General features: G+C 33.6%; 1 protein-coding gene across 1 annotated transcript in view; it reads right to left on the bottom strand.

The window, feature by feature from the left end:
• RANBP17 (RAN binding protein 17) overlaps positions 1-22341 on the bottom strand; it is a 356591-nt gene that overhangs the window by 100213 nt on the left and 234037 nt on the right. The window contains exons 19-20 of the mRNA XM_051973711.1: positions 2024-2097; positions 717-797 (exon numbers count right to left, since the gene is read on the bottom strand). Of these exons, the coding sequence (XP_051829671.1) occupies positions 717-797; positions 2024-2097 (155 nt within the window). The remainder of the gene's footprint in view (positions 1-716; positions 798-2023; positions 2098-22341) is intronic.

Raw genomic sequence — 22341 nt, 5'->3', positions numbered from 1 at the left:
GGGTTTGAATCTACCTATTCCCTCTTAGACAAATAACTTTTTTGTGGACTTTGGTGCCTCCTTGGTATTTAAATGAGATAGCTGGACTAGATGTTTTCTAAGGTTTTAAATTTCTAATTTCCCTTTCAGAAGTAGTTTTACATATCATGATAGTGTATAGTCCTACAAAAAAGGAAGGAATCTATCCACCAGTCTACCTTGTGAGGACATGGTGTTCCTGCATTACAATATATTTTTCTATCCTAAATTATAATTGTATGTGTGTGTGTGTGTGTGTGTGTGTGTGTGTGTGTGTTTGTGTGTGTGTATTTGTAACTGCATCATTCCTTCTATTAGATAATAAGCTCCTTGGTGGCAGGGTCTATGTTATTTTTCATCTTTCACTGTACTCCTAACACTGAGCTGTGTCTTATAAGTAACAACTGCTTAATAAATATTAATTGATTGAATAAATGGTCCCCAAATGTTAAGAATTATACAATTTTAGATTTGGAAGGTACTTCAGAATTCATCTTGTCCAAATCCTTTCTGAAATAAAAATATCATATGGTAAGCCTGACAAATGATCACTTAGCTTCTAATGAAAACTTTTAGCAACAGGGAACTTGATAACACACAAGGTTGCCACTTTGGCAGAATTAACAGTGATAATAGTAATGCTGTATATGCATCAAGCTACAGTTTATCCTCTACAAGAGACATAGCAAAAAGGATATCCAACAGAAAGATCATTTAGGAACTGCAGAGTTCTCGCTATCACAGGTTCACATCTTCCCCAGTATTTAAGATTTGTAACACTAAAAAAAAAAAATAATAATAATTATAAGTAATAAATTTTTTCTGTAAGAAAAGCCAATATAAACTTTAGACAAATTTAATTAAGAGGTCAGATTATTATTACCACACATTTCACAAAATGTAAAACTGTCCCCCCCAAAACAAGTAAATGTTTTCTATTTTACTCTTCTGTAAGAATAAAAATCTCAGTCATTTAATAATATACAGTCATTTTAAGTTGATTTCTGTACATTCTATAGATGTCTCAGTTTTTAATAGAGAAAATTAGATTTGCACATAGACAATAAACATTACGGTAAATTAAAACATTAAAAGAATTATAATAAACTAGCCCCACTATTCAAAAATTCTTGCAAAGAAATTATTTTATCTATAGCTATAAACCATTTTTCTCATGGACGTAAAATTTTTAGACTGTTCTAAGTCAAAATCATAGGGAAAGCAAGAGATGTTAGGTTTACTGTTATGTTCATTCTAGAATTTTTTTTTTTTTTCCTGAGGCAATCAAGATTAAGTGACTTGCCCAGGATCACATAGTTAAGAAGTGCTGGTGTCTGAGAGAAGATTTGAACTCAGGTCCTCCTGACTTCGGGGCTGGTGCTCTATCCACTGCACCACCTAGCTGCCCCTCATTCTAGAATTTTAAAGGGTCATGAAATTGTCCTTTTAGGAACAGATGGAAAGAACTCTGATGCATTCCTACTTTTCTTCTTCCCATAAACTGTAATATTTTTTCAACTGTTTCAAATAAATGTGCAAAAAATTAAAATCCATCAAACTAAGAAGTCAATGGCATTTGTAAGCTAAGTAACATCTCATAGCACAAAAGAATCACAGACTTCAGAGTTGGAAGGGAACTAGTTAGTATGATAACCTTCCTTTTTTTACAAAGAGGAGGAACCTAAGGCCTAGAGAGGTAAAGAGATTTTCCCAAAGTTATCCAAAGCTGTGAGATGGGATTGACTTGATTAGAACTCCTAGATTCACAAGCTCTTTCTTGTGTGCATCAACATCTCTTTAATGGATAATTTGACATAGAAGACAGTCTTCCATATGATTTATGGGTTTAAGATTTGTAAAAATAATGCAAGTTATAGACTGCTGTGCCCACATAGAAACCATAATGAAAACAGTCTAGACACCAAAACAATTTTAACTATGATATCAAGATTTTGTTAAAGTAGCAATATTCAAAAAGTAAAGGAATATCAAAGTATTAACTCACATTTTTGTCATAAATGTTTCTAGAACATGGTTGTCATCTGTTATTCCCAAGACCTCGGACATTCGGGCATATACCTACATGGAAATAATTCTATGGTCATAAGGGGCATTATCAAGAAATATTTTAAAAACATACTAGCAAAAGGAACTGTTTCAAATTACAATTTATTTTCCATTTTTACAAGTGCATGAAAGGAAGAGTAACAATTAGTGAAAGCTTGGCATTTCTGGAGGAGAATTTAATGTTTGTTCAATCTTTCAATTCTTTAGAACATTTTTACCTAGTTGGAAAGTAGCTTCCCCTGTCTATAATATATGGTAGTTACTCTGGATTAGGCAAAAAAAGAAAAATCAGCAATAATATCAAAAAGCAACCCAAAATACATGTAATGTTTTCTGGTACCAGAAATTGCTTCTTGATTTTAGAATCATACTTGAAATTAGAGGCAATTAAACAGTGCAGTGAATAAAGTGCTGGGCCTACAGTTGGGAAGCCTCAGAGAACTCATGAGGTCAAAACTGGCCTTAGACACTTAGTACCTATGTGATCCTAGGTGAGTCATTTTACCCAGTTTAGCTCAGTTTCTTCATATGAAAAGAGACCATTCAAGCATCAGTGCCAAGAAAACCCTAAATAAGGTTCACAAAGAGTCAGATGCTACTTGAAACAACTCAACAAGAAGTGAGAAATGTTATGCTATTATACCTATGATATGCTACATACTGATTTTTCTAGAAATATGTGCAAAAACCACAAAAAACCTGATTTTAGTAAGTCAAAAGGTGATAAAACATTTCAATTCCCCTCAGCCAGATTTTGCCTATGTTCTCCTGAAGAGAGATATGCCTTGCTTGTTTTGCTGACTCTGAAGTTCTAAAACCTGGGATCTCTGAGGACACCTGGAGCCTTCAAACTCAACTTCCCTTTGGGAAAGTGAGCTGAAGACCTAGCTCAGGCTCCTCACAATCCAAATCTCGCCAGGCTTTATAAACATACCCTACAGCTCCCACCCCAAGTGGGAGAATTCCACAGATGGCCAATGGAATGCTCTCTGCAAGGCTGGCAGAGTAAAAGGTGGGGGCTCAACCCTCCGCACACTCTGACACTTTGGTGTGATTCCAGATTATCCTATGTGAATCTAGGCCACTGCCAGACATCGGCTCCATGGGTGATTTCTCGCCTGTGATTTGATCCCCTCTGACTGTTTATTTGTTGCCTCAATTTCTCTTGGTCTGTTCTTTCATATGGCTTGGTTATTTAGCTCATGTTTTCTATACCTTCTGTTGCTCATATGGAAACACCAATCGAATGTATTTCCACAGGTCATGAGAGTAGCATAAAAATCATGGGGCACCACAAATCACCCAGAGTTATGGAGTGATTCAGGAAAGGTCAAGCTGTTCATTGCAGAAATCTCACACTGGGGTTTTAAATAGAATTCGAACCAAAGAGTCTCCCGTTCCAGGGTTGTGAAACTAAGTTTCCTTTGTCCAGATGGTTCTCTACAGCTTGGAAGAGTGGAAAAGAGAGAGAGAGAGAGAGAGAGAGAGAGAGAGAGAGAGAGAGAGAGAGAGAGAGAGAGAGAGAGAGAGAGAGAGAGAAGAGAGAGAGAGAGAGAGAGAGAGAGAGAGAGAGAGAGAGAGAGAGAGAAGAGAGAGAGAAAGCCTTTAATCTACTATGAAAAGCTTTTTATAACTTCTTTAGTTGTTCTTGGTCTACCTTCCATACACAATTTCTCTGAAAGGAAATTCTAACTATGAAGCTCTGACAATTATTACAAATGTAAAATTCCCTTGGGCTGTGCTCTACATTCAACAATATTGAGAGCTACTCGTTGCTAGCCCTTAATAAGGGGATGCTTAAACAAGTCACTACTTGTGGGAATGGCAAAGGGACAAAAAACAAAAAGAAACAGCTCTCTTTTCTTCCATTTCCTCACAACAGTCCTTTCTATGAATGAGGCTGGCACTACTGCTTTATAAAAATAACATAGTTTAAAAATCAGTAAGTTTTTGTATATTTTGCAAATATTCAGTATCCCCTCAGTTTTGGCCAATCACTTCAAAAATAGCTCTGCATAGTACTGTAAAAGTGAGAGGCTAGGTCAAAGAGACTCATGCAAGTTTACCCTAACTACAATTCATAGCAAATAAATAGCCTATTGATGCATCATTCCTAAATACGGACTCCAATATTAGAAATCCCAATTTTTGATTAAAGCAATTTCTGACAATGATGCAGTCTTTGAGGATCCATAACATTACATATTACTTCTTTTTCTTACTTAAGAACAACTTCAATACTTCAAGATTTTACCACCTTGTAAGTTAATGACATAATTTTGGATCTTTTTGAAAAATACATCACATTCATTTAAAAATAATCTTTATTATACCCTTGATGACTATCCACAAACATGTATCTTAAAGCAATAATAAATAATCATTAAATTATAACTTCCATCATTTAGTTTATAGATAAAAGATATAGATAAGATTTAATGAAGTAATATTAAATTCATCCTATTTATTTATGTCTTTGCCCCTATTCTCTGTATATTTTCCACATTTTACCATTGTTATTTATACAATAGAAATCAGAAATCTGTCTTTTTGATTCTATTTTCTTATCCATAAGCAGAGATTTTTTGACAATTACTATTTTATAATATATTTTAAGATCTGACATATAAAAAAGTCCTTCTATCCTTTCCTTTCTCATGCTCTCCCTCAATATTATTTTCCCCTTGGTAAATTACCCCCTCCAGTTACACAGCAAGATAATTTTAAACATTTATTTTTACTAAATTTTGAGTTCAAATTTTTTCTTCCTTCTTCCATCCCCATCCCTCTTCCTAACATAATTGGAAATTTGATATACATTATTATACATGTGCTATCATATAAAACACATTTCCATATTAGTCACAGTTATAAAAAAAGAAACAGTTTAAAAGCAAAAAAAAAAAAAAGGCAAAAAAGAATAAAATGAAAAAAATTTGCTTCTATCTTCTTTCATAATTCACCAGTTCTTTATCTGGATGTGGATAGCATTTTTTCTTCTGAATCCTTTGTACTTGTCTTGGTTCACTGTGTTGCTGAGAAGAACTGTCATTCATAGCTGATCATCACACAATCTTGCTGATACCCAAAACAATGTTTCTTGGTCCTCATTTCACTTTGCCTCACTTTTAGAATTCTGTTTTTTTTTTTTTTGAAATCTACTTGTTTATCATTTCTACAATATTAAATCATTATTGTACAAATCATTTGTACAATAGTATTCCGTTACACTTACATACTGCCATTTGTTCAGTCATCTCCCAACGGATGGGCATCCCCTTAGTTTCCAAAACAAAACAAAAGGGCAGTTATAAGTAATTTTTGTACATGTTATGTCCTTCCCCCCTTTTTTTCACCATCTTTTTGGGATACAGCCCTATTAGTGGTATTGCTGGATCATAAGTTTGGTTGGATCAAACAGTTTGGTTCCAAATTGCTCTCCAAAATGGTTGGATCAATTCACAACTCCACTAACAATCCATTATTGTCTCAATGCCCTCCAAAATTTATCATTTTGCTTTTTTTTGGTCTTATTAGATGGTTTCTCAGAGTTGTTTTAATTTATATTTTTCTAATTAAAAGTGATACGAAAATAAACCTTCATAAATCATTGGCATTTCTATATGTTACTAACAAAGCCTAACAGAAGAGATAGAAAAATAAATTCCATTTAAAATAACTGTAGATAATATGAAATATTTGGGAATCTATCTGCCAAGAGAAAATCGGGAACTATATGAACATAATTATGAAAAACTTTTCACACAAATAAAATTAGATCTAAATAATTGGAAGAATATCAAGTACTTGTGGGTAAGCAGAGTTAATATAATAAAAATGACAATTCTACCTAAATTAATATACTATTCAGTGCCATACCAATCAAACTGCCAAGAAATTAATTTATAGAGCTAAAAGGAAAAACAAAATTCATCTGGTAGAACAAACAAGTCGAAAATTTCAAGGGAATCAACATAGAAAATGCAAAGAAAAGTGGCCAAGCTGTACCAAACTTAATATTAGATAATAAAGTGGTGGTCATTATAATCATTTAGGACTGGTTAAGAAATAGAATAGTGAATAAGTGGAATAGCTTAGTTCATGAAACACAATAGTCAATGACTAAAGTAATTCACTTTTTTTGCTAGACCCAAAGGCTTCACTTTCTGGAATAAAAACTCATTATTTGACAAAAATTGCTGGGAAAATTGGAAAATAGTATGACAAAAATTAGACACTGACCAAAACCTATACCAAGATAAGGGTGAAATGAGTGTGATTTAGACATAAAGAGTAATTCAATAAGCAAATCAGGAGAACAAGGGATAATTTACTTCTCAGATCTGTGGAGAAGGGAGGAATTTACGGCCAAAGAACTAGAGAACATTATGAAATACAAAATGAATAATTTTGGTTACATTAAATTAAAAAGGTTTTGCCTAAAGAAAAACCAATGCTGCCCAGATTAGAAGGGAAGCAGAAAGTTGGGTAAATTTTTTATAGCCAGTGCTTCTGATAAAAGCTTCATTTTTAAAACATATAGAGAATTGACTCAAATTTACAAGAATAGAAGCCATTACCCAAATGGTACATGGTCAAAGGGTACAAACAATTTTCAGATGAGGAGATTAAAGCCATTTCTAGCCATATGAAAAAATGCTCTAAATCACTATTGATTAGAGAAATGCCAATTAAGACTACTCTGAGGTATCATTTCATACCTCTCAGACTAAGATGATAAATATTGGAGGAGATGGAAAACTGGGACACTAATGCATTGTTGGTAGAGTTGTGAAATTATCCAATCATTCTAGAGAACAATTTGGAACTAACCCAAAAAGTTATAAAACTGTGCCCTTTGATTCAGCAGTGTATCTATGAGTCTCTATCCCAAAGAGATCATAAAAGAGGGAAAAGGACAAAATGTTTGTGGCAGCCCTTTTTGTAGTGCAAGGAACTGGAGATTGAGTGGATGCCCCTCAGTTTGGGTATGGCTGAAGAAGTTATGGTGTATAAATATTATTAATGATATTATGGTTCTGTAAGAAATGATGAGCAGGCTCATTTCAGAAAGGCTGTTAAGACTTTTAGTGAAGTGACCAGAACTAACTGTATACAATGTTAACAAGATGATGTGATGATTAACTGTGATGGACTTGACTCTTTTCAATAACCAGATAATTCAAGACAATTCTAAGAGACTTATAGTGAAAAGTACCATCCACTTCCAGAGAGAGAACTATTCAAACTGAATGTGGATCAAAGCATAGTATTTTAGAAAAAGGTGATTAATGATAAAACACAGTTACATCCCTTGGAAGCAAGATGACACATTAGAAGTGCAGAATAATACATGCATTTTCAGACAAAATCTAATATGTTGATATGTTTTGCTTAATTATGATTATTTGTTGCAAAGAATGTTTTCTATTAAAGGAGTCATGGGTTAGTGGGAAGTGATAGAGATATAAAAAAGAAAGAAAAGAAAAGAACATAAACCAAACATTATAAAATACATAGAAAAAAATGTTCAGATGAAAGTATGATTGAGCAACTTTGTTAATATTAAATTTAATATAGTTTGTGGTTTATTATACAGTGTTTATTTCTGTTCACATACATTAAAATGCTCCTATTTGCCGATTGTTTATAATAAAAATAAAAAAAAAAGAAGTGATGAGCAGGTTGATTTCAGAAAAATTTGGAAAGACATATGCACTGATGCTGAGTGAAGAAGCAGAACCAAGAGAACATTGTACACAGTAACAAGAAGATTATGTGATGATCAACTGTGACAGACTTGGCTCTTTTGAATAAAAGCTGATTCAAAGCAGTTCCAAGAGACTTATGGTAAAAAGTACCATCCATATGCAGAGAGAGAGAGAGCGAGAGAGCTATACAGACTGAATGTGGATGAAAGCATAGTATTTATTTTTTTTAAACCATTTTTGTTGATATTTGTTTTCTTGTTTTTTTCCCTTCTTGATCTGATTTGTGTGTGTGTGTGTGTGTGTGTGTGTGTGTGTGTGTGTGTGCAGTATGGCAAATATAGAAATAGGTTTAGAAGAATTGCACATGTTTAAACTATTTTATATTATTTGCTGTTTTGGAGAAGAGGGAGAAAGGAAGGGTGAGAGAAAAAATTTGGAACACAAGGTTTTGCAAAGGTGAATGTTGAAAACTATCTTTGCATGCATCTGAAACAATAAAATACTATTTAACAAGTGATTTAAAGCACTTCTTCATATGCCTATAGAGAGCTTTGATTCTTCATCTGAAAATTGCTTGTTTAACATCCTTTAACCATTTACCAATTGGGAAATGACTTGTAATCTTATAAATTTGACTCAATTTTCTATATGTTTAAGAAATGATGTCTTTAGCTGAGATAGTTGCTGTAAAGATTGTTTCTCAGTTTTCTACTTTCATCTAATCTTGATTACATTGGTTCTGTTTATGCAAAAGTTTTTAATTTAATATAATCAAAATTATCTATTTTATGTTTCATATTGTTCTCTATCTTTTCTTGCGTCATGAACCAGTAACTCACTTAACTTCTTTAAGAATTTGGATGCTATATCACTTAGTTCATATATGTTAAGTATTAATATGACTTCATTGTCTATGGTACCATAAAGGAATGTGTAGTCTCCTTCCTTCCTTAGAACTAGTTCAGGATTGCTACCCCTGATTTTTTTTTACTTCAGTTTAAACTCCAGCTCCTTACCTTTATTCTATTGTATACCTATATATATGGGATCTCTCCAAGTATTTATTGCTTCTTTTCTTGTTAGAAATATGTAGAAGAGGTGATGATTTTTATAGGTTTATTTTTTATCCTACTATTTTACCAAATTCTCTTGGCAGTTTTTTGCTGCTGACTTTCTTGGATTTTCTCAATATTATTTGATTGATATATTTTTAACTTTTCTTTTATTTGTGAATACCTATTTCCTTATGTTTTTGTCTTACTGTTTTAGCTAGCATTTGTAAAAAAAAAAAACTATTTTGAAAAGTAATGGCAAAGATGGAATCTTTGCTTTATACTTGTATTAAATGGTCTTGTTTTGTCATGATATATAATGCAGTTTTTGGCTTCAAATAAATAATCAGGGAAAAAATCATTACAGTCCTATATTTTTTTAATGTTCTTAGCATGAAGGAATACTGTATTTTATCTGTGCCTATTGAAAAAATAATTTGATTTTATAAATTTTATTATTAAGTAAGCTTATTGTGTTGTTATTTTAATGGTAAAAACTATGACGAATTTCAGGTATAAAACTTAATTGATCATAGGAAAGCTTTTAAAATTTTCTTTATATTTGAAATGCTATTATTATGTATTTTTACATTTATTATTTTAACATGGAAATTCATGAAAAAAATATTCACACCTGCTTTTCTTTACCTTATTATTACCAGTCCATATTTGTTCTATAAATCCATTAGGTAGAATGCTGTCTTTATGTTGCAAATAATTTTATGTTACAGGGATTATTAAGTCTTCAAATGCCAACCAACTAATTAAACAATTATGTTAAAGAAACTCTCACAGATACTGGGATGGAGTCAGAGATTTAAATAAGATATGGTTGCTGCCCTCAATGAACATATAATCTAGTAAAAATAAAATGATCATGTCATCTTTTTTTATTTTAATGCTCAGGTAGTATTTTAATCAGTATTTTATAATTTTATTTTAATCACAAACTATATTATTGACTATCACAAAATTATTTTAATGAAAAACTATATAAAGAACAACTTTTCTTGTCATTTTTGTAGTGAGTAACAAGGAGGAAAGAATAAGTTACAAAAAGCTTTATACTTCTATTGTGTTCCATTGTCAAAACAGTTTCTCACTGCATCAGATTTTACCTAATAAAATAATGGAAAAACAGTCAACACTGCTACAAGGCAAAGCTTTAATTTGCAGTTATCTTTCTAACCTATACTCTTCCTTTTATCATCCATTAGCTTGGATTCTCATCATCCCATCTAGAACCGTGTCATCGCTTTTGTCCCTGGAGATTCCTTTCAACTACTAGGATCTGACAGTCAAGCTTCAGTACTAAATAGGATCATTACCTCTTAAATCCACTTATCTGATCCACTGAATAGTAAATTGAAAAGCTCATTAACAGCAACAATCTGATTTGTTTTCCTGTGTGACAGGGTCATTTAAAATCAATGTATGACTAGAGTGGTTCTTTTAACAGACTCACACATTTTCTAAGACACCCTATAATTCATGAAGCATGCTGTTAATATGAAAATGTCCGCAAACATTTGGAATTTAATGATGTCTCAGATAAAGCTATCATGGTATAATTTGGAGTTGGAGAGTAATTTGTTCAGGAATAAATATCTAATAAATGAATGTAATCAGTGTTCCCTCAAGGAGTTCTAAGATTTTCTATTATGGAAATTGTGTCAAAAAGACACTTTTCTAAAGTCCACATACTATTACGAGGCTATTTCAATTTCAGTTCAAAAGCTGAACAAGCATTTATTAAGTGCCTTTGAGAAACAAGGCATTTTATACTTAGTTTGGGATACAAAAGCAACAAGAACAATAAAGAAGAGTCCTCTTAACAAGCTTATATTATCCTGGGAAATATATAAAGAAATAAGTAAATAGAAGATAATTTCAATGACATGGCAAGACCACTAGCAACTTGAAGGAAATGAGAAAGCTTCCTGAGGAAGGAAAGGCTAAGGAAAGACATCTAAGATGAATCTTGAAAGAAGCTAAGAGATGTTGGTGAAGAGGGAATATAGTCTAGAAATGTGAGGTAGCCAATATAAAGACTCAGCAGTGAGAAAAGAAATCCTGAATCCAGGGAACAGGTATGTTGCTTTGATAGGAGCACACAATATAAGAAGGGGAAAGAATGTGAAATAAATCTGGAGAGATAGGCTGAAGCCAGTTTATAAAGGAGTTTGTATTTTATCCTGGAAACAGCAAAGAGCCACTAAAGATTCTTGAGCAGGAGAGCCACAGGTCAGATCTATGCTTAGGAAAGGAAAGGAAAGGAAAGGAAAGAAGCATTTCTTAAGCATTTGCCATGTGCTAGGAACTGTATCAAAATTAACTCATTTGTTTCTCACAACAACCCTGTGAGATAGGTAACCTTATGATTCCCATTTTCCATCTGAGGAAAGTGAGACAAACAGAGATTGAATGAGTTGCCACTGACTCAGCTAGTAAATGTCTGAAGTGGATTTGAATCCAGGTCTTGACTCCAGGCCCAGTGCTTTATCTATTGAACTGCAGAGCTCTAAGATAATATTATATTGGCAGGTATGTGGAAGATGGGCTGGTGAAGGGAAGAACGTTGAAAGAGACAGAGGAGTTAGGTGTAAGTATAGAGAAAAGAAGAAATGAGAGGTAGACTGAATAAAATTCTGATCTATAAGATATAGAATGAACAGTCAAGAATGACAGATCCTGAAGCTAAGAGTGTTTAGTATTTTTCAGAGCTCCTTTTCTCTTTTCTGTTGTTTGAGGCAGAAGAAAGGGCCTCTAAATGTTACAATACACATTTTACGGAAGGTAACAAGGGAGCGCAGCACTAAAAAGATATTGAAGGAGAAAGGAATTAAACTTATTCATATTTTAAACTTTATTTTTCATGTGCTTCATGCTTCCCAGAAATTGGACTATTTGCCAGTCTCTAAATACACCTTGTGTTTTCCTGCCTTTGTTCTCAATGTTCCTTATGCCTAAAATTTCCCCTTCTGCAAGCTGAATCCTTTTACTCATCCTTTAGATGCCAAATTTTCCATGAAGCCATCTCTGATCTACCTGACCCCTTCTAGTTAGTAAAAATGACCTTACTCCTCTATTCTCTATATATTGAACTTGACTTCTCATGAATTATTTTATTTTAAACTTTATTTTTAGATAACATACTCCACCATTAGCTGCTTGAAGGCAAAGCCTATTTTACCTAAATGCTTTACTTTCTTAGCACAGCAGTTATGTACAATAGGCTCCCAATAAATGCTTATTTAATTGAGTACAATAGTGATAAGAAGGAATCTTATGAATACTTTTTTATGATAAAAGTTTCCTGAGGGTAAATACAACTTTATTTTTCTTTTTGTATTTCTAGTACCTAGGTGATGCTTAATAAATGCTTGTTGCTAAACTGACTGAATACACATTGCCATTTGGTCCTGATCTTTCTCCTGAGTTCCAGTACATTTCTAGCTGTCTCCTGGACATTTCTCCTTACATGTTCTGAAAATAGCTTAAACTAAACATTTCCAAAATAATGCATCAGCTGTCTTCTAAAACCTGTCATTCTTTCCAACTTCTCTATTTATGTAGATAGTACCACCATTCTCTTAGTCAACCAGACTGGAAACCTAGTTGTAATACTTCATTTCTTATTTTTCATCAATTCTGCAATTCTGTAAGTTACTAAAAATTATCATTTCTATTTTGGAAATATATTGTAGATTGGGCCTGAATCAAATTGCTCCAATGCTTTAGATGCAGGACTAGAACAAAATGAGATGTTAGCAAACTGACCTAAAGTTAACAAAAGTTAATCAAAAAAAGTTAACAAAAATTAACAAAATACATTAACAAAAGCTAACAACTCTGGTTCAAGTCTCACTGATCTCCATATGGGATGCATCTAGTTAGTAGACCATATTGGATATGGTGACAGTGCAATATTCACGAAATCAGAAGGGAACTGACTCCTTATCGGATGGTCTTTTATGCCCTAGGTAACTCGGAAGGCAAGAGATATAGCTTACACCCAGCCAAACTCCTACCTTTATCCTTATATTGCCATTATCCTGGTTCAGGTTTCACTCCTCTGCTTGGATTATTTTAACAGCCTCCTAACTAATTTTATTTCAAGTTTTTCTTCCAATCTATCCTTCAGTCAAAATAATGCTACTAACTCATGTCTTATTATGACACATAACTAAATCTTCATTGGTTTCCTGTTGCTTACCAGAAAAATAAATAAAATCAAACTTCTTAGGTGGCATCTAAGGCATTCCCTGGATATAACTGATGTTTTTATTTTTACTTCATGGCACTTCCATTCTTGTATTTTATGCCTCAACCAAACTGTTTACTTCTTATTCCCCAATCTTGTTTTGTTCTCTCCTGAATTGCTATATCTGAACAAACCATATTCTAGGCTTGGAATACATTCCCTTTACCCTCACTGATAAAAGAAATCTTCTTTAAGATCTAACTCCTTGCACCTGGTCAGTGTTATCTTTCTCTGATCTTCCCAGCTAGAATGGATCTGTTTCCCTTTGACTTTCTTATGTCTGGGTTTGATCTCTCCTATGCAATTAATTAATTCTTAACTACTAGTACTGTTCTGTATTACTACTACTAGGCTATAAGATTTTAAAAGAGTTCTAGAGCTATGTTTGTTTCACTGTTGCATTCATACCTAGGTATAGGGCCTTTCATGTAGTATTTCCTTAACAAATACTTACTAAATTGAGCTGAATACTTTAGAAGCAGGTAAGACAGAAGTGTTCGGTAAATTTTGCTATAAAAATCAAATGAATTTTCTGAAGACTCATAGGCACAGCTTACAAAATATTAATTGAAAGAGAGGATATGTGAACATGAATATAAACATCTTTACTGGTATCATTTCACTGGTTCTCTCTGCACAAATGTTATAATTGTAGGACTAGTATTTATGGTCTACTGCTATTTAATCTTACCACTTTTCTAGCCTAATCTCATACCATAGAATGGGATATTATTTGTATATGTATATATGTGTATGAATATATGTGTATATGTGTATATATGTATATATATATATATATATATAAATTTTTTTCACACATCCACTATCATTTTCTAGGTATTGTAGTATATGCTGTCACCAGTACATGTCCTATGTTTTCCTACTTTTGAAACTCTTCTTCTGCTCTTTCTTTCTCTATCTCCTTTGTGTTTTACACTTCCCTGATACACTTATGATGTATTATTTTGTATAGATCATATGGTAATGGAGGGAGAGAGGGAGACTATATTTAATCTAAAATTAACTTCTAATGCTAAGCAAGTGGTCTATATACAGTAGGTGCTTAATGTTTGGTGAATTCAGCTGATATCCTTGTTTTCAGTCATATCACATCCATTTTTCTATTTCCATAGTGCTTACTTGGCTCTGTATATAATAGGTTTTCAATAAAAAATTTTTGAATAAGTGAATGAAACCCTATAAATTATAATTTTAATGTTAAAATTCTACCCTCTTTATGATGTCTTCCCTGGTTACTCTAGCTGAAACAATCTGTCCTACCTTTGCTTCTTATCTGTACAGCTAAGTCATGAAAAGTATGAATGATAAATCCTGTGAAGTGATTAATTATTCAAATTCATACTGCATATTTCCATTGAGCTGGAATCAGTTACCAAATTTTACATTACTATACTTCATTTGAATACATATGACTACTTTATGGATTTCCTTATTTGCATTAATCAGGACCTAACTGTTACTCAGTTGGGAGTAACTCCTAACTCAGGAAAATGTAATAATTATATTCCCCTTAGGAAGTATGCCTAGTTTTCCCAAATGAATTGCAAGCTAAGCTCCTTGAGGCCAGGAACTATGTATTTATATAACAAAGGGAAGTGTACTTTTATATATCTTTCAATTGCATATATCAGAAATTTGACAGCTCATATTTAATAGTCTGAATTTATAAATTTTTTTATTGTTTAGAAAAAGATTCTTCACAACCTAATTAAGTAAGTAGTGCTATTATTCTCTCCACATCACAGATGAGGAAAATAGGGCTCAGAAAGTACATGTGACTTATTTAAAATCATGTGGCTGGTGGCAGAGCCAGGACTTTAGCCTGAGTATTCCAATCACTATTCTTATGGTTTTAATATCCTCATAATACAAAGCCAACATAGGTATAAAACAAAGGGTGCTTATTTTAAGGATTTTTAGATGATATTATAAAGAAGAAAAATCCCTTCGTTTTGAACTTCCACTCTACCTTCTGTATGCTGTGAAGTTAGTTTAGAGTTTGAGACTAGGTCTGCAGTATGAGCTCTGGCAAGACTTAATTTATATCTGGGCCTTGTGATGGAGTGAGGATGTTTGCTGATCAGGCTCAGGAGGTATGACAATTAGCAGGGTTGGTTGGCCAAAAGATGACAAATTGATACATTCTATTTCTAAGCAAAGACAAATAGGTAGCACAACAAATAAGAGTGCCAGGCCTGGAGACAGGAAGACCTAAGTTTAATCCACCTTCAGATACTTCCTAGCTGTGTGACCCTAAGCAAGTCACTTAACCCTGCTTGTCTCAAGTTTCCTCATCTGTAAAATGAGCTGGAGAAGGAAATGGCAAATCATTCTAGTATCTTTGCTAAGAAAAATCCAAATAGAGTCATGAAGAGTCAGACATGACTGAAATGACTGAACAACAATAATTTCTAGGTAGTCAAAAGTATCTTTGACTTTATAACCACATGAAACAAGTGCTTAGAAAATTCACATAATTTAAAAAAGAAAACATTATTTTAAAACATTATGCTTTGATACCACTAAATATATCTATTATAATCAGTCACTTCATTTCCACCAAAGATAAGAGTCATACAACAAATGTATGTTGAACTGCTTTCAAACTAATTTTCCATTTCAACAATATTATCCTCAATAAAATGAATGAGTGAAACAATGAATCTGAAAGCATTTAAAGAAAAGCAGGTTGAGATACAAAGGTCAGTTATCAATATAACTTTGAAGATGAATGGTAAAATTCATTAATACATGTCACTGATGAAAAAGAGCTGTTTCTTCTAAGCCTCAGAAAAGTTTTAATTTGTTGGCCTTGGATACTCATGATATAATCCTTTCATCCTCATGTACTTTGTAGTCATGGTGTTCATAAATGTACAGAAAACAATAAACAGCTGGCTATATAAAGTAGCCCCTTCAGTGACCCAACAGATACTACAACTAATCAGGTAATAAAATTATGTAATGCTGTATGTGCATTTGCAGGTAGCCTGAATTATCTTTTATATGCTACATAAGAGAGAAAACAGATGAGGAAACTAGACAAGGGAATAAATATAGACAAGACAGAACATTTGATGCTGCAGGTTTAATTTAACAGAAAAAGAAAAGCATGTGCTGTAATAATCAAATTTTTATTGTTCTATTTCTCCAATCCTAATCCTCAGTCCTGGGTTTCTGTAGCTTTGTTCCTGATACTCTAGTTATAACTTTGAGGAAGCTAATTATGTCAATTCTTAAATTTGAAGTAGATTATAGAACTGGGAAACCCAGAATATTAGTTCCTAAAGGTTGTATGGATATATAATGACAGTCACAGAAATTCAATAACAACACTGTATGAAATGTACTCAAAAGCACCACATGAAACAAATTAAAAAGAACAATGAATCTCTCATACTGTGCAAATAAGAAAATAAAAGAAAACACTGCTTCTATAGGTTTTCATGAGAGCTGTTATAATGAATTAAGGATTCTGATAATGAATCTTCAGAAAATTACAGTAAAGTTAATACCCTTAGGCATACTATAAATGTTTAAGATCTTATAACTCCACAAAAGCTCCTTGGCATACTATGAACAGACTTCATACAGAAAATTAGTACTGTTGGAAAAAAAATCAACAATGAAATATTTTGCTATTTTATATATATAAATTTTGTTCTTAAAATTACATTTGCAATTGAAAATTTGTCATAATAAATTTAAAAAGAATAAGGCTGATATACATTTCAAAGTATTATTTTAATCAACTGCTATGAATCACAGCTTGTTTTAAATTAGGTTTGATTTGGTCAGTAAAATGTGTAACAACAAAGGACCCTACATAAATCTGCCTAAAAACACTGAGTTTTTTTTTTTTTTAGGAAGAGAAGTTGGAAAAAGAAGCACAAATTCCCTTATAAAGAGTAGAAGCTTTATTTTCCCAACAATTTTGTCTTGGGGTTCAAGTGCTTTTGTGGTCATTGTGCATTCTTCAACTGAAAAAACCTCTCCAAAGTGGCAAGAGAATAAGAAGGCTATGAGGAGGTAATAAAGCATTTAATGATTTGTACCTAAACCATTTTGAACTAAAGATCTTGGGGCCTATTAACCTTAGCAGGAGAATAAAACATGATTATCACCATTAACTTATTTTCATATAAACAGGATGGAAGGCATAAACATAATGATGAACATTAAATATATTTCAAACTCAATGACACTGAATAATTTCATGTTTTTCTTGGATGAACAATTTTTCCAAATTCCAATTTAAAATATTACAAAAATTCAGGATTAAAACTATTAAGACAATAGCTAGGTAGAATTTTATTATAAAACATAAATTTCCTTTGGGGTCAAGTAGTTTAAAATATTAGAGGGCTACAAAACAGTAAGGCAGAAAACAACAGAGGATATGGGTTTGAAAGTCTGGCATATTAAAGTTAAGGATACTCAGATTTCTGAATCCCGCTATGAATTCACAATCGTTTTGCTAAAGGGCCATCTCTCTATTTATTATAAGAAAATATTGTTATTCAGACTCCAATCTGCTATAATTTTCAATTGCATTCATAAGAAAACTTTGGCCCCCACTTTTCATTTGCTCCACATCCTGTGGCTCAAGGCAAAAATCCGGCAGGCTGGAACCCAGGGTTGCCGGCTGCCCTGTGATAATCCCCTCTCCCAGTAGGGGCCTCCACTGATGCATGGCTAAGAACATGCTTCCTCTTTTTCCTGCACACAGCAGGGTGTCCATTCTAAACTCGGGATCAAATCCAGACTACTGAGTAAGGTGGAAGTTAGAGGGTTCCAGAGACTGCCAGAGCTATAGCCCTACCACTTTGTCTGGAAACTTTTGTTTAAAAGGGAAGTTTAGAAAAATAGAGATAGTTGTCAAAAATATCAAAGTTTGAGCAAATTTTCACCCCAACCAGGGACCTAATTACCACCTGTTCAACAGAAACTGGAATCTTGCCCCGATCCCCTGCGGGGAGCCACTAACTAAGGATCTCCACCAATATGAACTTAATGTCTCCCGACAGGCCTTCACCGGCCAAGAGGGACAAGGGTCCACTGCACAAGTCACTGGTCATAGGATATACAGCCCATCTAGTGTTTCCTGTGGTGCAACCAGATGAAATCTAACCAAAGAAGATGGCACGTGTATATCTACATACATTCAGGCACAGCTTTGCTCCTGAAGGCTGCCAATTCCCTCCATGCCTGGGTCCAAACTTCTGTTATTGGTCTGCCATGGATGGAGGAGAGGTGGCACTCTGTATAAACAAAGGATGGTCCCAGGACCTCTGCTTCCTTGTCTGTACAATGGGAATAGTAACCCTGACCTATGCCCTAAAATAATGAGCATCAAGACAATTCATTTTGGCCAAATGCTCTGAGGCTGTGGCTTGAAGGGGGCATTCCAGAAATGCTAATTTCTACTTATAACTACCTGCAACAGTAAACTAAAATATATAAAATAAACCAATTAGATTTAGTAATGTTCAAAGCAGGACAAAATAAGGGGGAAAGATGGGGTATGGTGATAGAGGTTTAGAATCAAGGTTTTCTATTTCTCCTACTTCCCCATTTACACAAAGTTACTGGTTATGTTTTATATCACTGATAAAGCTCTTCAAAGATACAAAATACAAGGGATAAATATGTTCTAGATAATCTTTACCAGCAGGATAATGTTCAGTGTTCTGTTTATCATGGTAATTATTCAGTGGAAACTAAAAAATAAGAAAATACTTTCCCTTCAGATGTGAGCACTTTAATTTCGCCATGATAATCAACTAAGAGGCAATAATCAAGTTAGGATACAATTAAACTGGACATGGTGATGCATACACATAATTTTTACTACCTGGGAGGCTCAGATTAGTGGATAGTTTGAATTTGCTGATCCTAAGAAGGGGATTGTCTATAGAAAGACAGCACTATGCATTTAGAAAGACTATTGTATCTAGATTCAGTAGATTTAGATTCAAATCCTCTTTTACTCATTTTAAACCTCTTTAGGCTTCATTTTTCTCAATAGTAAAATGACAAACTTGGATTTGATGGCTTTTCAAGTCTCTACCAATTCTAAATCTAAGATGATGATAATCAGTTCCAGTTTCTTATAGTACAGTCAAAAGTTCATAGTGATTGGCCCTGAGTAGAGTCAGACCTTCAAATACATGGTTACCTTCTGGGAATTGCACTAGATAATACCAAAGATCCATTTCCATCCAGGTTCTTTAAAATTCTTTTCTATTTGTTGGCACTATAGACATTATACTAGTTCTTTGGTGAGGTCTTGATCTGGCATCTATGTCTTCCTATAACTTGAGTCAAAGACCTCATTGTATATAGACTCTTTACAGACTGATGTTCTTCAGAGTTCTTCAGGAAGATATAAGGTGTTAGGGAAGGGATTCAGGAGGGAACATAAAGCTATATCAAGTGATCAGGCTGACACTTTTTTTTTTTTGTTTTTAATAAACTATAGGAAATGTACATTTGAAACTAGGCAAGAATATAGTATAGCAAGCATTGCTTTGGTTCCTTGCCTTTATTCTTGTATTGATGATTTCCCCATTCTAAACAGAAATACTCATGTATTCATCATTGATGACTTTTTAAAGGCATAAATGATAAATTACTGATTTTTAAAATTCCTTTTAAAACCATGTCCCAATCTATCTTGCTAGCATCATTGGATATCATTTCCCTTTTCTTATTTGATGATCTAGACAAAATAGCCTTGTCTTTGACCCTTGTATGTGACTATCTCTTGTCTCTGTGCCTTTGTCTTTCTTTCTCAAATGACCTTGCATTTATGCATTTGTTTCTATTTTTATATTATTCTGCATATACTTTTTTGTTTTGTTTCAACACTGAGTCTCTCTATCTTGTTCAGGCTGGGAGTTTACTGGTCACTCATGGCCTGACTCTAAACTCTTTGACTTATTCTATTTCCATTGAAGAGTAGTTTACTATTTCTGGGGCAACCTGATGGTCCCATGCCCAGAAACTCACCATATTTAGGTTAGATTTTAATGTAGACAATTTGTCAACCCTAGCTATACTCTAGCTTAGAACTTTCAGATTCAAACTGCCCACTAATCTGAACCTCCTAGGTAGTAAATATTACATGTGTGCATCATCATGTCCAATCTGTATACAGTTATATATGCTGTGCTTCTTCCATTGTAATCTAAAATACTTGATTCAGGAATTATATCTTTGGGCTGCTTAGCATATGCCTAGAACATAATAAGAGCCTAATAATAAATAATAAATACTTGTTTATTGACTAATTGATGGTGCTTCTAGGTGTGAAATTCCCTTATCAAGTTCTTTGATGAGGTGTGAACTCTCCTAATACTACTTATCTTACTGAAGTCAAATTGATGATGATTGATTATTAGATTTAGGATATTCTCTTGGGCATAGACCTTTAAAAGAAGGTTCGAGGTTGGCTGATTGGAGAATCTTGCAATTACAGTTCATTCAGAAAGCAATGGTCTTTAGGCATAGGACTTTAGGCAAGAAATAGTGGAGCAATAAGGAGATCTTCCAGGAGTTCTCAAACTACGGCCTGCGAGCCAGATGCAGCAGCTGAGGACATTTATCCCCCTCACCCAGGGCTATGAAGTTTCTTTATTTAAAGGCCCACAAAACAAAGTTTTTGTTTTTACTATAGTCTGCCCCTCCAACAGTCTGAGGGGCAGTGAACTGGCCCCCTATTTAAAAAGTTTGAGGACCCCTGTTTAGACCTATTCAGGAACTCAGGAATACTAGCTGACAAAAAAAAACTCCAAAAAACTGACAATGGCAAAATAAGAAAGGGATGGAAACTTCTGATCTAAACCTTCTGAACTTAGGATAGGAACCGGGGAGCAAGGAGAGAACTACAATGTGAAAGAAAAACCAGCATCTTATCCATCATTCTCAAGTTATTTGAAATGGGAAGGTTCAGAAAAAAATATATATATATCTTAACTCTCAATCATCCTAGTGCTAATCCTTGAATGATAATGTTAAGACACCCAAGGTAATATTATAAATCTAGAGAATTATATAGGTCTTGACAGATGTAGTTTTCCAGGGAGGTTTTACAAGGAAAGTTAATTTAACTATTTATGAGTTTAGGTATGGGTTTTACGATTTTTTGTCATTTAACCTGACATAAAGACTGTTCTGTTTCACATTTTGTAGGCCAGAGAGTTTATTTACTTGTGAGGAGATGGTTCCTTCCTTTTTTATATGGACTTAGATGCAAGCCAAATTTTAATAGTCCCAGGAGAAGAGCAGGTGGGAGCAAACATGAGCCAAAACATGACAGACTTTTATGAGAAGCTTCCAAGATTGAACCTGGTCTTTGGGTGCCCAGAGCTCTGGTCCTGGAACATAGGTTACAAAAAGAAAACTTATGCTGAAACTTCTCTGGAAGACTTCATTTTAGGGAGGTCAAGATACTCCTAAACATAAGAAGTCACACTAATAACTCCAGTTTTTTTTGGGGGGGTCTTATTTTTGTGGTGATTAGAGAGAATCTGACCTCCAATAACAATGGTAGTTTTGGGGGTTTGGATTAGATGAGTAACACACCCATGGTTAGACTCCCAAATCTCTTCCTCCTTGACTGCACGACTCTCTTTAATTTATAAAAATCATTAGAAAACATCTTCATTATGCTGCTTTGTGCCTCTTAATTTGTGTTATAGTCTAGTCTTATTGAAACAACTTGTCTGGTAACTTTTAAAAATCACCATATTCAGTTTTGTGCTGTGTTTGTTGTACTCTGGAAAACATATAGTGGATCTACATGCTACCCTAAAATTAATCAGGACATTTATAAAGATTCGTTAACTTTTTCAGTTTACTTTAGCAGTAACATTATTAGGGAAATAGACCACTAATATCAGTGGATTACCTATACAAATGGATCTTTGAAAACATTTTTTTTTTTAAAGCAACTGTAATGTCTAAGTAGAAAAGAATTGCCCAACTGGGAAAAATCAATACCTATAGTTGTCCTCAATTATATTTTCTTCGTGGGTTCCTTAGTTTCTATTTGCTCAAGTTTGGCTTTTTCTGGATTGCAGAGGAAGAGTGATCCTATCACTACCTCTGTACCTAGTCTTAATCTTATTTAATCTAGCTTTAATCAATGAATGGGGTTTGCCTTAAGACAAAATGAGATGTGAGAAAGACCTTAGCTCAAAAAGGC

This window comes from Antechinus flavipes, chromosome 2 (assembly GCF_016432865.1).
Source record: "Antechinus flavipes isolate AdamAnt ecotype Samford, QLD, Australia chromosome 2, AdamAnt_v2, whole genome shotgun sequence".
In the NCBI taxonomy this organism is placed as follows: domain Eukaryota; kingdom Metazoa; phylum Chordata; class Mammalia; order Dasyuromorphia; family Dasyuridae; genus Antechinus; species Antechinus flavipes.
This window is presented reverse-complemented; position numbering and strand designations above follow the sequence as displayed.